Here is a 14,147-nt window from a genome sequence, read left to right as displayed (position 1 = left end):
AAGTACTCTTGGACAGTGCAAGACTTTATCTGAGGTTAACAATAGTAGAAAGAAATTGGGTTTACATTAATTTCTGTCAGTTAACGTCTGTTGCTTGTATATAGTGGTGATATATTGGCCCAAGGAGTAATATTTTCAAAAATTTATGACAAACTTTTAATGTTGAATTGGGTATGCTGTTTCAGGTCAGTTTGGTGCATGTGCAGTTAAACCCACCATCAGCCTAGTCTTTACTGTTTCCTCTAGGACAAGAGGAAATGGCCTCAAGTTGCGCTAGGGAAGGTTTAGATTGGATATTAGGAAAAATTTCTTCACCGAGAGAGTGGTCAAGCATTGGAACAGGCTGCCCAGGGAAGTGGTGGAGTCACCATCACTGGAAGTGTTCAAAAAAACTTGTGGATGTGGCACTTCGGGACATGGTTTAGTGGGCATGGTAGTGTTGGGTTAATGGTTGGACTTGACGATCTTGAAGGTCTTTTCCAACCTTAATGAATCTGTGATTCTGTGATCTATGGGTATAAAAATCACTGTAGTGTGATTATATCAGATATACATCATCTGAAGCAAATATGTAGTCCTCTCAACTTTGTGCTCAAATTGTGATAAAATAATATAGCAAAAGCATTTGCAATATTAAAGCCAAATTTAATGGTTGCTTGCTTTCTATAGTACATTTGTCTGTAGAAAACTTGTGCTGTATGAGAAAGCAAAGAATCAAAGCACTGCTGTCTTGGGTCTATATAGACCTGTAGGCTTAAGAACAAAAAGTGCTAAGAATTTATTTCTGCCACTGAAGTGTAAAACATAAAATCTCAGTGATTAGAAGCAATGTACATCAGACTACAGTATTGAAACGTTAGCTCATTACTAAAGAAAATAAATCCAATAATACCAAATTACGCACTGCCATTTGTTCACACAATTTTTTATGGGGCAGCCAAGTGTCATTCAGCCAGGCTGTGAGGATAAGGAAATTTACTACTAAATTTAGTATAGTATAGTATTTGAGGTTCAAATTCTTGTGTGTTCTGGAGATTAGGAGTGTATAACAAGAGAATAAAATGAAGTAACTGCGAGGGGCAGTGTTTATTCCCACATTTGGAGACATTTTATTATTTTTATACTTATTTTAGGACACAATTATGGTATCGGAACACCTACATAATTGAAGTTTCGGTAATTGCAAATGACAGTTCTGTTTTTTTTTTTTCTTGTCATACACTTTCCCTTGCCAAGAAGTGACTGCATAGTCAGTTCTATGGCAGTCAAGATGGCAACTGAGGATATGCAAGGAAATATTACTGTGCAATTTACCTCTTTCAGTTAGAGATCTGCTACTGACCACAGTACTTATTTTACGTAGTGGCAGCAGCACAGATAAGATAGAAAGTGGACAGATGTCTTTGGTAACCTAATGTAGACAAACCAATTCCATGTTCTAGGAGCAGAAGGAAGTGGGAGTTGTGGCCAGCAGAAACTCTACCTCTCCCGCAGCCTAAAGCTTTGTTATCCAAATCCCATTTGTCTCACTGAAATACCACTAGAGGTTCATTTGACTCCTCCTAACCCCCATTCACTTGATATATCAGCTCTGCTCTTCCACCATGCTCTGTTCTCTGAAATGTCACTGTCTTGCCACCATAGAAGGTTGTTTTTTCTCCATGTTGGTTAAGAGCTTTGACACAGCTCTTCTTATTCTTGCATATCAGCCTCAATGTGTGAATGTCTATTTTATCTGCCTGTCAGAGTTCAAAAAGCATCTGGATGATGTTCTTAGTCATAAGGTTTAGTTTTAGGTAGTCCTGTAAGAAGTACAGAGTTGGACTTGATGATCCTTATGGATCCCTTCCAACTGGAGATATTCTATGATCCAGTGATCTAAACTCTGGAGAATGCATTGTTCTATTACATGCAATAGCATAGCAATCCTAAGGTGACAAACTTCAATATACTTTTTAAAAGACATGATTTACTCTGAATTTTTTGTTAATTAAGAGTAAATCTTGTCTTATTACTAGATGTTGCTCTTGATTATCGTTATTCTAACATATGACAATGACTAAAACTGTACCTAGTCATGATAACAAGATTAAATTTATTTCATTTCAGGCTGACCTATGTTAAGCATTAGTCAAGGATGTAACAAAGAACATATTCTCACTTAATTTACATAATACAATCTTTTTTGTATCTTGCATGCAATTGCAAAATGCAATTAATATCTCAAAAATTGCTTTTTTTTTTTTAGGGTATATGGGTCAAGGTGGCCACTTTGGATCATGTGAAAAGAAGTACTGCGGTCTGGGTAGACACTGCGTTGTGGATGGGGAGACTGGCCAAGCTGAGTGTCTATGCATGGAACACTGCAAGCCACATTACAAGCCTGTGTGCGGTTCTGACGGAGAATTCTACGAAAACCATTGCGAAGTGCACAGGGCTGCCTGTCTGAAAAAGCAAAAGGTCACCATTGTACACAATGAAGATTGCTTCTTCAAAGGTAAGCATGGCTTAACAATATCTGGAATATTGCTATGAGGTGTGTGTTTTCAAGCAGTTCAATTAAAGCTGCACTGAGTGTACAGTGAATGAATGACTCAAAAATTAATACAGTAAGTATCTTACTCCATAGATATCATATGGATATTTTTTTCTTTTTATTTGTACTCAGTATTCTGGGCAATTATCTCTTTTTAATCTAAATAAAAGAGTTTTCTCTTGGAAATTAATCCATGGCAGCTTGTGTTACAAATGTGGCTGTTGACCTCATTCATCTGAATGTACTTACAGTCCCAAAGCCTGAAGGATATTAATCTCTGTTAATATCTCTGGGAAAACACAACTTAGGATTTCAGAGGGGTTTTGTAAGGCTGCAGGACCTGTGCTCTTATTTGGTGTTGAAGTTGATAGACAGCTTATTCATGGCTAAATTGATCTTCGTTGCTTTGAATTTGGACAATGAAAAGTTTACTTGCATATTACCAGAGCATGCACGTTTAGCCCCTTTTTAATCTTCTGAATGCTGAGAGATGCCAGCCTGAATGCTGAGAGATATACCTTCTGTTAAGCATCTTATACTGAAGGTATCAACAATAGCAGCTTGCTCTTTTTTTGTGTAATTTGAGCACACCTTGCAGGTTTCTGGAACTCCGCCAATACAGACCATTTTTAAGCATATTTATTGTACTTTGCAGCATGTTTTTACTGGTTAAAACAGGCAGATGGCTTTGGGGGGGGTGGGAAATCTTTTTAAATAAGACCTTTTTAATGAGCCTAACTAGGGGTTGAATTGATAGTCTTTTTAAAGACTGTCCTATTTTTGTTAACATTGTTACATGTGTGGATATAGTTGCATTCTCAGTAATAGCAAGTAATAACTACTATCACCACAGAAAGAAATCTACTAAAATATTTATCTTAAATGAAATTCACCTTTGTAGGGAACATTCATTTAAATTACAATATTCCACTTAAATTTTAAACCAGAATTTTCAAGATTGTATTCTAGTATAAAGTTGTTCAAATTAAACCAACCTTAAAACTTTCAAGGTTGAATATTTTCACCATGTTTATGGTTGAGGAATTGTCCTTTAAGTGAAGAGTTGGGATTTCTTTACCAAATCAAAACATCCCAGGTCATGCACAAATACCAATATCTTCATTATTTTGAAGGGTTTTGTAGTAGAGCAACTTAATTCTGTGGCCAGGGGTAGGAGGGAACCTACAAAAATTGTCTTTTCTCAAGAACTCAATTAAAGAAAAGAATACAATGCTTACACAACTAGGCTTTATATAATTGTTTCTTGCTGAGTAAATGGGGTGACTGCCAAGGTGAAGTGCCTTTCCTTCTTTGCCTTCTTCAACAGACATTAAGCTCAGCAACTTCATCAAAATATGTTAAGGGACAGGAGATTGTAGATTAAAGGGGTGTGTGGAAATCTTATAATGGGAAATACACTTGTAAGTAATAGTGAAGGTTTAAATTTGTTCAAAACTAAATGTGGACACTGTATAAAATTGATGTATCATCACAATATATAGACTTCCAGTAAGTAGCCTGTGTTCTGAAGCAGTGGAAAATTTAAAACTTGATTTTTTTTTTTTAAAGTATAGCATATGGGGATTGTAGGGAATGATTTGTGCAATAACAACAGAACATGAATGCTTCCGTCTTGTGTCTTAACAATCACAATCTCTTTTTAAAAATCTAAGAACTACGTTTTCTGAAATAAGTTTTTAAAAAAAAAAAACAACTTCAAAAATTTTTTTTGTTTTAAATGTGCAGTACTCTTATAGAACAAATGGCAGTAACAAAGACTAAACTATTTAAATTTACGGGGCTAACTTCAGTTCTTCAGTGTGCTATATAAAATACAAATAAATTCAGAACATGTTTGTAAAAAAATTATAATGTTTCTTTTTCTGAGGGAGAAAAATGTGGTGAGATTTATTTACTGAAATGGAAAGTGAGATAAAACATAAAGACGAGTTAGCTAATGTACTAATTTTACCACATTAGTTTCATATCTATTGTAGAGAATAATGGAATATCTGAACAGTGTTCAACTTCAGATACCTAATTTAGATTCTGGATTAAAAAAGTAAGTTTCTCCTGTAGTCAGTGGCAATATTCAGAAAAGGACTAGGATATCCAAGTGACTTGCTCTGAGTTGCCTTCTAATTTGGGCAGTGTAACTAGATGCCTACAGATAATATAAAATATTTCGTTTTCACTCTTCTTTCTTATCTTACGTTGACTTCAGTGGTGTTAAATAGGTGAGATTGGGGACAGTTATTTTCCTTTATTTTATCTGATATCTATGGGCCTTAAAGATCTCAATTTCTACCTTAACTTCAGCTCACTCATTGCTGTAGTACAGCACAGTGATGTTAAATCATTGTTGCCATTCATGACTGTTGAATATGTCCTCCAACATCGATTATATCTATATGGTAAAGGAGCCAGAAGATTTCAAACTATTTTCATGCAATTCCTTCCTTTTACAAAACACTTCTGAGCTACCAACCAGTAGATTGCCCTCAGTAGGGCTGAAGTCCTACCAGTTATCAGGTCAAAAAATATTAAAAAGCTAATATGAAAAAGACCTGGAGAGACTCCTGGATAGAGGTGGTGAACCCCATCACTATCAATGGTGTCAAAATATGGTGCCACACATCCTCCTTGTTAGTTTAGCTGGCATCCTCTAGCACAAATGAACTCACTTAAATGAGCCACTTCTGGGACTAGAAAAATTCAAAAAAGATTTCACATTCTGAAAACAAATACTCTGAGAATTTTGTTGTTAAAGAATTCTTTAATAAAAGCTAATCTGAACTGGGGAGAGGCAGGAGTGGATAGAGGTTCGGTATGCATACCAGATGCTGTTATATGATATGGTAGTCACTGACAACAATGACTCTCAATGTTGATTGAAAGGAAAGACTTTTGCTTTCTGGTTTCCTGCTAATCAAAGATCAATCTTTCAGATCAAACTGTGTACTTGGTCACTTTATTGATTTTTTTTTTTTTTATTATTATTATTCTTTTATTTTATTTCATCTGGTCTAAGCTTTATATTTATCTCTAACAAGGCCATGCTCTAGGTTTTTGGGGTTTCAAACCCTCATATTGGGTTTATTTTATTCTATTTTTTGGGTGTTTTTCTTGGGAAAGATTTTTTTCATGGGTAAGTTTTAGATAGATTTGGTATGGAGCTCAAGATCAGAGAAGCTGAGAAATACACCTTATTTAAAGGAGTAAGCTTACCAGAAAACATTTTAGTATTCTGTGTCTGGAGAATAAAATTTTATAAGAAAAAGTTCTATATACTTGATTAACATTACAATAGTAATAAGTACCTATACTTATATTTTTTGTTGTATTTATATTATATATATATAAATATATATAATTGTTGTATTTATAATTATTATATTTATAATTATCTCTTACTATCTCTTGTAATCAAATGATTTATAGTTGTTCTCAAACATCACAGGTTCTGCTTAACCGTTTGAAAATTGCCATTTTAAACACTTACATGATCAATGGGGTTAAAGGATTGACTTGCTAAATGCAAGTGGTCTTTGGTTTATATGTTGAAACTCCCTTAACACCACTGAGAAGTGTCTTACTTAAGCTGTGCGTGAAACATGGACAAAAAACATCAAATCCTACACAGAACCATGTCTGTAATGTTTGATAAATGCATTTTGAGGTAGTGAAAGCTACCTGTGTCAAAGCTGTACTCTCCTGATATGCTGTTTTGCTAAACTAAAACTTCATATTCTTGTCTCTTACCTGCCTTTTACATAGGTTATGTATCACTTCATCTTTTTTTTTTTTTTAGTCCGATTGTAGGCTGACAGGTGGTGCAGGTAAACTTGGTACAGTTAATAGAATACATGAATTGTTCTTCCCATTCCTGTGTCTGACATGGGCATGCCCAGATCCACTGGACTCCTCCTTTTTCCGTTGTCACTTGCTATGTTTATTTCCCTACGCTAAATTAAATCATACATTTTTACAAAATATGAGTGGAATGCAAGCATAAAACAGTAATTGAAATAGAAAGTTTTAAGTATCTCTGTTTTTTTTTTCCCCTGGAAATTGAGGTTCTTATACAAATTGTACATTTTTGACATGAATCAAGATAATGGTCATTCTAAACTAGAAGTTACTTTTTCTCCACTCCTAATGCAGTTTGTTCCATCAGTTGGTTATTGGCATGTCATGATGTCTTGCATAAGACACTGAATGATAATTTTTAACATCTTGGTTATACATCAACTGTGACACTTTTAGTTACCCAAGAAGCTGTCTCAAATTCTGGTATAGAGGCAAAATGTATTCTGCAGAGAAGCTAGTTACTTTTAGACACATAGAAAAGGGGATTATATTGGAAGTATTTTCTACACCTGTTGAGTCCTCTATTTCCCACCTGTGAAGTCTCCATGTCCTGTGACTGGATGTTAGTGGATGCAAGTTCCACAATCACTTTCAGAGGTGCTCTCAGGCCTTAATTGCCTAAAAATGTTTTAAACAATTTAAAATTATTCTAAGAATTTAAGAGAACTCTTTAGGAAATCCTTGGTGATCTGAGGAAAGTTCTGTCTGAGAATGATCTCAAATTATTAATTCAGCTGATCGGTAAATGAAAGAAGGGGGGAAGCAAGCAGCTGCCTGGCTACTAGTTTACTTAGCTTTGCTGTTTATCATATTTGTGGTTTTATTAGTTTTTAATTCCTGAACAGAATATAGGAGAAGGTAAGAGAAATGGGAAAGCAAAGGAAAGGAAATAATGGTACAAAGGTAAGGAGTGATTATATCAAGTAAGAAGAAAAAAAGGGATTGCTAAGTGGTGATGGTGAGTTCAGTGGTGGGAAGATGAGGAAACACAAATGATCAATGAAAGGAAATGCTAGGGACAAAAATCAAAGTTCAAAGCTTAGATTATTCACTAAATCTGATATTGACAGTGTGAGCTGGGAAGCCTGATATGCTGATGCCGTTCTGGTTTGGCACTGCTCTTGTTAACTAGCTGACTACATAGTTCTTTATCTCAGTGGCCTCTGCATGTTCTCTGCTCCCAGGGCCCTGGCTGTTCTCAAGCCACGCACTTTGTGTTTCAGAGCAGCTTAATATTTTGTGTGAGAAAAGAAATCCGACCATCTGGATCCCACTGTGCTTGATACTAGTGTATAATGCCTTCCTGGCTGTCCTTGCCATAGCTTTCCTGAGCCCCGGATGATGGTGATTCAAATAGACAGAATTGCTTTGCTTGGTGCCTCCACCACTATCTTCATTCTGTGAAGTGGCAATGTGAAAGTAATGGCTTCATACTGTTTCCTTTGCACACTGAGTTTCTTCTATGTTTTGTATTAGATCTATCTCTATACACAGTGATACACTCAATCATTATGACAAACTGCAATTTATTAGGAATCCTCAGGAATGTAACACAGATTTCTATGTACTATGACTTTTATGGAATATTTCTGGAATAAAGGTTACTTCATATGTAAACTTCTTATTTATAAGTAGTTTCTGTAGCCTCATTATGATATTAATGTTATTTTACTTTCTTCTCTTTCTATTTTTGTCTCATTTTTCATCTGGTGAATCTTTTAATCTGTTAAACTGTCTGTGAGTGTCAGATTTCTTACTACTATTACTAAAATGGCTAGATTTCTGAGGACTCCCATAATGTTTGCTTTTGGGTCTGTTCCCAAAAGAGAAAGGGAAACCTAAGTAAGAAAGTTTGCTGCTTATGCTAAGTTGTTCAGGGCAGTGAGGATTAGAGCTGACTATGAACAGATTCAAAAGGGGTGTGGGCAAACTGGAAAAAGTTGAGAAGTCAACAAGAATGACTGAAAGCACTAAATGGATTATAAGGGGCATGGAGGAGGCTTACGAAATCATCGGGGCATGCTGAGGGTGGATATGAGTAGACTCTCTTGTATTCTGATAAAAGAACTAAAAATCATCAAATAAGGCAGCAGGAACAGATTCAAAACAAGCTTTTGTGTGTGTTTTGTACACAGCAGATCTCATGAGTAAAAGCAACATGGGATTTCACAATCAAACTTTGCAAATAGTAGGGGAAAGACTGTAGGCTCTTTCTTTTGAAAGAAGGTTGGCAGAAGCGAGTTGAAGTGATCTAAATCCTAACAGTAGCCCACAGAAAAGATCTAGAATGCTGGTCAAGCCTCTCCAGTGACTGAAACAGGATTAGTTCAAAGATTTCTCTTTTTCTTTTTTTTTTTTGTGTGTGTGTGATTTGTGACTTGGGTGAGTTTAGCCTTAGACTGGTTCCTAAAATATTGACATATTCATTTAGAAGCACTGACACTTACTTCATCTGATTTGATGTTCATATCCTGCAAAAGCAAGTATATAAGTCTGTGTTGTCTTATCAATTTCACTTCAGGAAATATTTCATCTGGTCTTAAATATAAATCTTGAATACCCACACTTATTATTCAGTGTTGATCATTAGCCAGTCTTTCAAAAGAAATTTAGGATACGTTAATCTGAATAACATTCTGGTGCAGTGTTTTCATTGCAACAGAACTTGTTTCTAAAACATCTAATATATCTACTCTCTTCTCTCACTATCGGGTGGCTTCTCTGTTGAAGTTCTCAAAAACATTATTATGCTCCCTCTGAGAACTTGAATTCCTGCAGATAACATACACCCTTAAGGTTGCTGCTGATAAACTGTCAAGCTTCCACTATCACTCCAGATGTGTAATCAACATAAACTGGATTACAAAAAGAAATATGAAAAATCTTTCAGAACTCTATTGGAAGTCTAGGAAGTGAGAAAGCTTCTGCCTGATCTTAAAAAATGTTTGAGAGAGCATAGGAGTTACTTCACTTATATTAGGAATTCAACCCATGATCTACATATGTTCACTTTAGTGCAACACTTAACGATTTAAGAGGAATTTCTTAAATATGACTTCATGTAGGGATTGTAGATGTTTTTAACTGCTAACATTAGTAATTGTACATTCACAGAGTGGTAAAAATCACTGTTGTGTTAATGGCAAGTATATGTTCTTCTTCTTTCAGCATTGTTTGTTGGAAAGTGATTTCTCTAACCAGTGGAAAACTGGTTCTTTTTATTGCCATTTGAAATCATGACCTGTTTGTCTAGTCTGCTCTCCCCACAGGATTCATTTTCTTGAGTTGCATTGCTCATGAATTTTGGAAAACTGTTGTTGTTTTTCCTCAAGCACCTGTGTAAGATTTGTCACAAACCTCTCTCTTATACTGCCCACAAGTTGTCTAAACTAGCAGAGGTGCAAGGCCTACATATGTCATATCTGCTACTGAGTCTGCAGAGTAAAGCTGAGTGCAAGATATTTGAGAACATGCATATAACATGCTTAATTTGAAAACTAAACATTCAACATACCCCACATTCATTGCAGTTGGTGATAGTGTACCACTTTGCAACTAAAACCTTGAACTCTACTCTTTTTCATTCCTTTGAATTAAATTCATACTTCTAAAATGTAGGATGGGGCAGTGACAAGCCTCAAACACAGTATAAATATAGGATTTTTTTTGACTGGCTAAAGACACCTCTTATTTTCAGTAGTTAGAGCAGTCCCAATCTTTGTATATTAATTCCTTCAACATTGGAATAAATGTGTTGTTAAGCTCTAACCTGTTATGTATTCTGCATTCATATAATAATAAGGAATTAATGTTCTCTAGTTAATCTCTGTACAAAACTTAATGAAGTTTAAAATTGCCTGTAGGGGCATCCGTGCTGTTTGTTACCACACAAAGAAATGGGTCTATGGACATCACGGTTTTTCACCAGTAGAAGAACTTGAATTTTAAAATTTTTTCTGCTTCTAGTAATTATGTTGAGTCTGTTCAAAGAAGCTGCATTTGTACCGAAAGCTGCATTCTAAAGTCTTTATCAAGTCAGTGTATCAGACAAACAATGTTTTAAATGCAGATGTGATTATCCAGATTGTCCATTTTCTTAGTGTAAATGGCAACTAAGTGACTATTTGTGATAATGTACTTTACTTGTAGACTGTATGAGCTTCAGGAATTTCAATGAAACTACATTTATTTTTTGTTTTGGTGAGGTTTTTTCCCCATTTCTCCAGGTAAATAGGAAAGGGTGCCTAAGGGGAGAAAAAAGAAATAATTCTAGTGATTTTTGGCTTAAAATCAAGATGCTGTGTTTGCCTGAGCCGTTTCACAGATGGATACAACTCCTACGTATTTGCCAAATATAGTACAATAGTTTTTCCAAACTGGTATACCTGGAAAATCTTTACTAGAAAATGAAAGATCCTTGAAATCTTTTCTATTAGAAGTGCATATATTCTGCATTCTTGCTCTAAATTCAGTTATTCTTAGATGTGGTCTTTTTTACATATTGAATGAAGTGCCTCATTCACCTTCTTTTACTGTAGTAAGTACTGCATGGAGTTCAAGTTTGCAGTTCAACTTGCATTTGGTTGAATAGTGCAACAGTAGTTATTCCTAAGTGTTACTTACAGAAACAGATGATGTTCTGCTCTCTCTTTATCATTTCTTCCATACAAGGGACCATAGTGGGAGAGGGACCCTGTAGCATAGGGCTGATATGATAAGAAGTTAGAAGGATGAGCCAATGAAGTGCCCTTGTGACAAAGAGGTCTAATGGTATCTTGGGCTGCATTAGGTAAAGTATTGCCAACAGATCAGCACTGATGAGGCCACACCAGGAATACTTGGAATAATGTGTCCAGTTATGGGCTTCCCAGTGCAAGAGACACATGGGCACACTGGAGAAACTTCACTGAAGTGCCACAAAGATGATTAAGGGACTGGAGCACCTCTCTTATGAGGAAAGGCTGGGACTGTTCAGTCTGGAGAAGAGAAGGCTCAGGGCGGCGGGGCGGGCAGAAATCTCATTATCCTCAAGAGAGGATACAAAGAGGATGGAGCCAGGCTGTTTTCAGTGGTGCTCAGTGAGAGGAGCAGAGGCAATGGGCACAAACCGCAACACTGGATGTTCTGTCCCAACATCAGGAAACACTTTTTTTAACTGTGAGGGTGACCAAGCACTGGCACAGATTGCCCAAAGGTGTTGTGGAGTCTTCCTACTTAGAGATACTCAAAACCTGACTGGACATGGTCCTGGGCAACAAGTTTTATGTGGCCCTTCTTGAGCAGGGGGGTTGTACCAGATGACCTCTGAAGGTCCCTTTCAACCTCAACCATTCTGTGGTTCTGTGGATAAACATCTCTGAAAAACACCCTTACTTAACATCTTCAGCTTGGTTTTGAAGGGGCAGAAAGTAGCACAGTGCTCCACTTCAGCCAGTAGTTTCCAGTACTGTTGAGGAGAGAACAGAGGAAGAGGAAGAGAAAGAGAAGTAGAGTTCTTGCAAAGTGTGATCAGTGGAGAGGTAGCATTAAAGTCCTACTAGTGTCCTCCCTTGTAACCTGGTAAATTGAGCCTGCTGTTACAGCTGCGACAATGCAGATCATGGGATAGACTTTCTTTGCTCTGGCTCTGCTAATTCAATACTGTCATAAAACGGTGGACACATTGCTAGGAGTACAAGAATTGTACAAGTGTGGCTCAAATAATTTCTGCATCCTGAATTTCCGTGCTCATATAACCTTTATTTTGGAAAAGTCAAAAAAGCCACCACACAATTCTTTATGACATTCTTAAAATAAATATTGGTACTGTCTAATATTGAGAGTATTGAATGTGCTCAAAACTGGAAAAATAATAGTCACGAGTAGCCCATAATGTAGTTACACAATGACTGCATGTACTCCAAATTTACAACTTCTTGCTACCAATTATAAATATTCATTTTTTATCAAATCATATTATTTTTAAATATCAAATTGGGTACTATAGGACAGTGAAAATTGTTGTACAATAAATCAAACTAAACACACTGTCATAAATTTATAATACGCAGAGGAAGTATTGTCTTTAGGCAGATATTTAAGTGAGGTTTTTTCAGTTTAGAATAATAACAAAGCATTAAGCTAATGCACAGTGGTTTGTTTAATGCAAACTTTTTAGAGTTTTAATTAAATCATGTCAGAATTATCATTAGGTCTTGTGGGAAATTTGTCTGATGGAACATATTGTTGGCCTTTAAAAATCATTAACAATTAGATACACATGCAAGGCTTTGGCTCAATATTTGTAATAGAAGTTGGCTAGTGTATGGTATACCAACTGAGAAAATAGCAATAGCTTCTTTTACAAACACTGGAGAGAAGTAGGTATGCAAAAATGTTCCTAAATTTCCATTTCTGACTCCAGTAGCTAATAATTAATGGGGAAAGTAAATCTACAGTGCATAAAACCTCAAAGTTAAAAGCTGTCTCTTGTGGTTTGCCATTTACTCTCCTTTAACATAGGATAGTAGAAATATTTGTGGGTTCACGGTAAATAAAAACTACGAAAGTAGTGTTGACTTTTCAGGGGTGTGCATTTGGTTTTAATGCATAGTGCCTTAGTGGTACCTGAGAAATGAGATAGGATTCAAAGTAACTTAATCTACATAGTTGGCACTACCTAGTTTAGGCAAAATTCTATCAATTTATGTAAATATTATAGGGTTTTTTCATACTTCTTGGAATCTACTAAAAAGTGCAGAATGTCAGTAATGAGATGTAAGAGCCAGACATTTCTAAATTCAAATTCTTAGTAGATCGTTACCTAGATAACTTCTAGCTTTTCCCTCTGTTTTGTCTCATCTTGTGACTAGAACACATTGTGGTATCAAGATGACTTCCTTCCACTTCCATTCATGCTTGTGATGACAGCTAGCAGATTATTATTATTATTATTATTAAATTTAATTTTCAATGTTATTGTATGGGCAAGTGTGAGAAATGACCAGAAAATAATTAGCTGCAAGCAGTTTCTAACAGAAGATGACTTGGGCAGAATACTCTAAAAAGTTGAGATTAGAAAATATTTCTACTGTCATTGGCCTTAACAAATGTACTCTCCTTGATACTCAAGCATAAAGTAAATGAAATTTGATAAATTGGGGAAGGAAATCTAATTAGATCACTTAGTTTTCTCTTTATCTGTGATGATAATGTGGCTTTAATTTAAAATTATTGAAAACAAACAACAGAAATAAAGGAAAGCGTATTACAGCAAAAATAACTTAAAATGTAGCCCAAATAAATAAGGTAAAGTAAAATTATACAAAACTTCCACTTGCTAAGAATGTTGTTTTATATTTTTGCATTTACTTGTATTGACTTTGGGTGTGATTAAATCCTGAACTATACACTGCCAGGAAAGTTTGTCTCCCTCAGGGCTGGAACAGATGGTGGAATTTTTTTTTTTTCTTTCCACTATTTAGAGACCAAGACTGCTGAATCTCTAGAAGGAAAAAGTGGTTTTGCCAAAGCAAACCGCTGAAGTTGGCCTTAAAGCAGTAGAGTTCCTAGCTGAATTCTCTATAGGGTTATTATTAAGACTCAAAGTAAACATGCAGTGTATTGAAGCTTTGCTATTAGTAGTGTTTTATTACAGTTTTTATATCTATCTAGTAATGTTAACTCTATAGAAGAAAAAAGTGCTACTGACTAATAAAAGTGCAAGTTTTCATCTCTTATTCAGCGTTTGTTTGTCAGGGTA

The 14,147-nt window shown here is 35.6% G+C and overlaps 1 protein-coding gene across 3 annotated transcripts in view; it reads left to right on the top strand.

Annotated features, from left to right (window-relative positions):
• FSTL5 (follistatin like 5) overlaps positions 1 to 14,147 on the top strand; it is a gene marked incomplete at its 3' end in the record, with an annotated part of 297,971 nt that overhangs the window by 72,123 nt on the left and 211,701 nt on the right. For all 3 annotated transcript variants that reach the window (XM_081999556.1, XM_081999555.1, XM_081999554.1), the window contains exon 3: positions 2,249 to 2,497. In XM_081999556.1, the coding sequence (XP_081855682.1) occupies positions 2,249 to 2,497 (249 nt within the window). The remainder of the gene's footprint in view (positions 1 to 2,248; positions 2,498 to 14,147) is intronic.

The sequence above is a fragment of the Phaethon aethereus genome (genome assembly GCF_964289735.1).
Source record: "Phaethon aethereus genome assembly, chromosome: 4".
Taxonomy (NCBI): domain Eukaryota; kingdom Metazoa; phylum Chordata; class Aves; order Phaethontiformes; family Phaethontidae; genus Phaethon; species Phaethon aethereus.
This window is presented reverse-complemented; position numbering and strand designations above follow the sequence as displayed.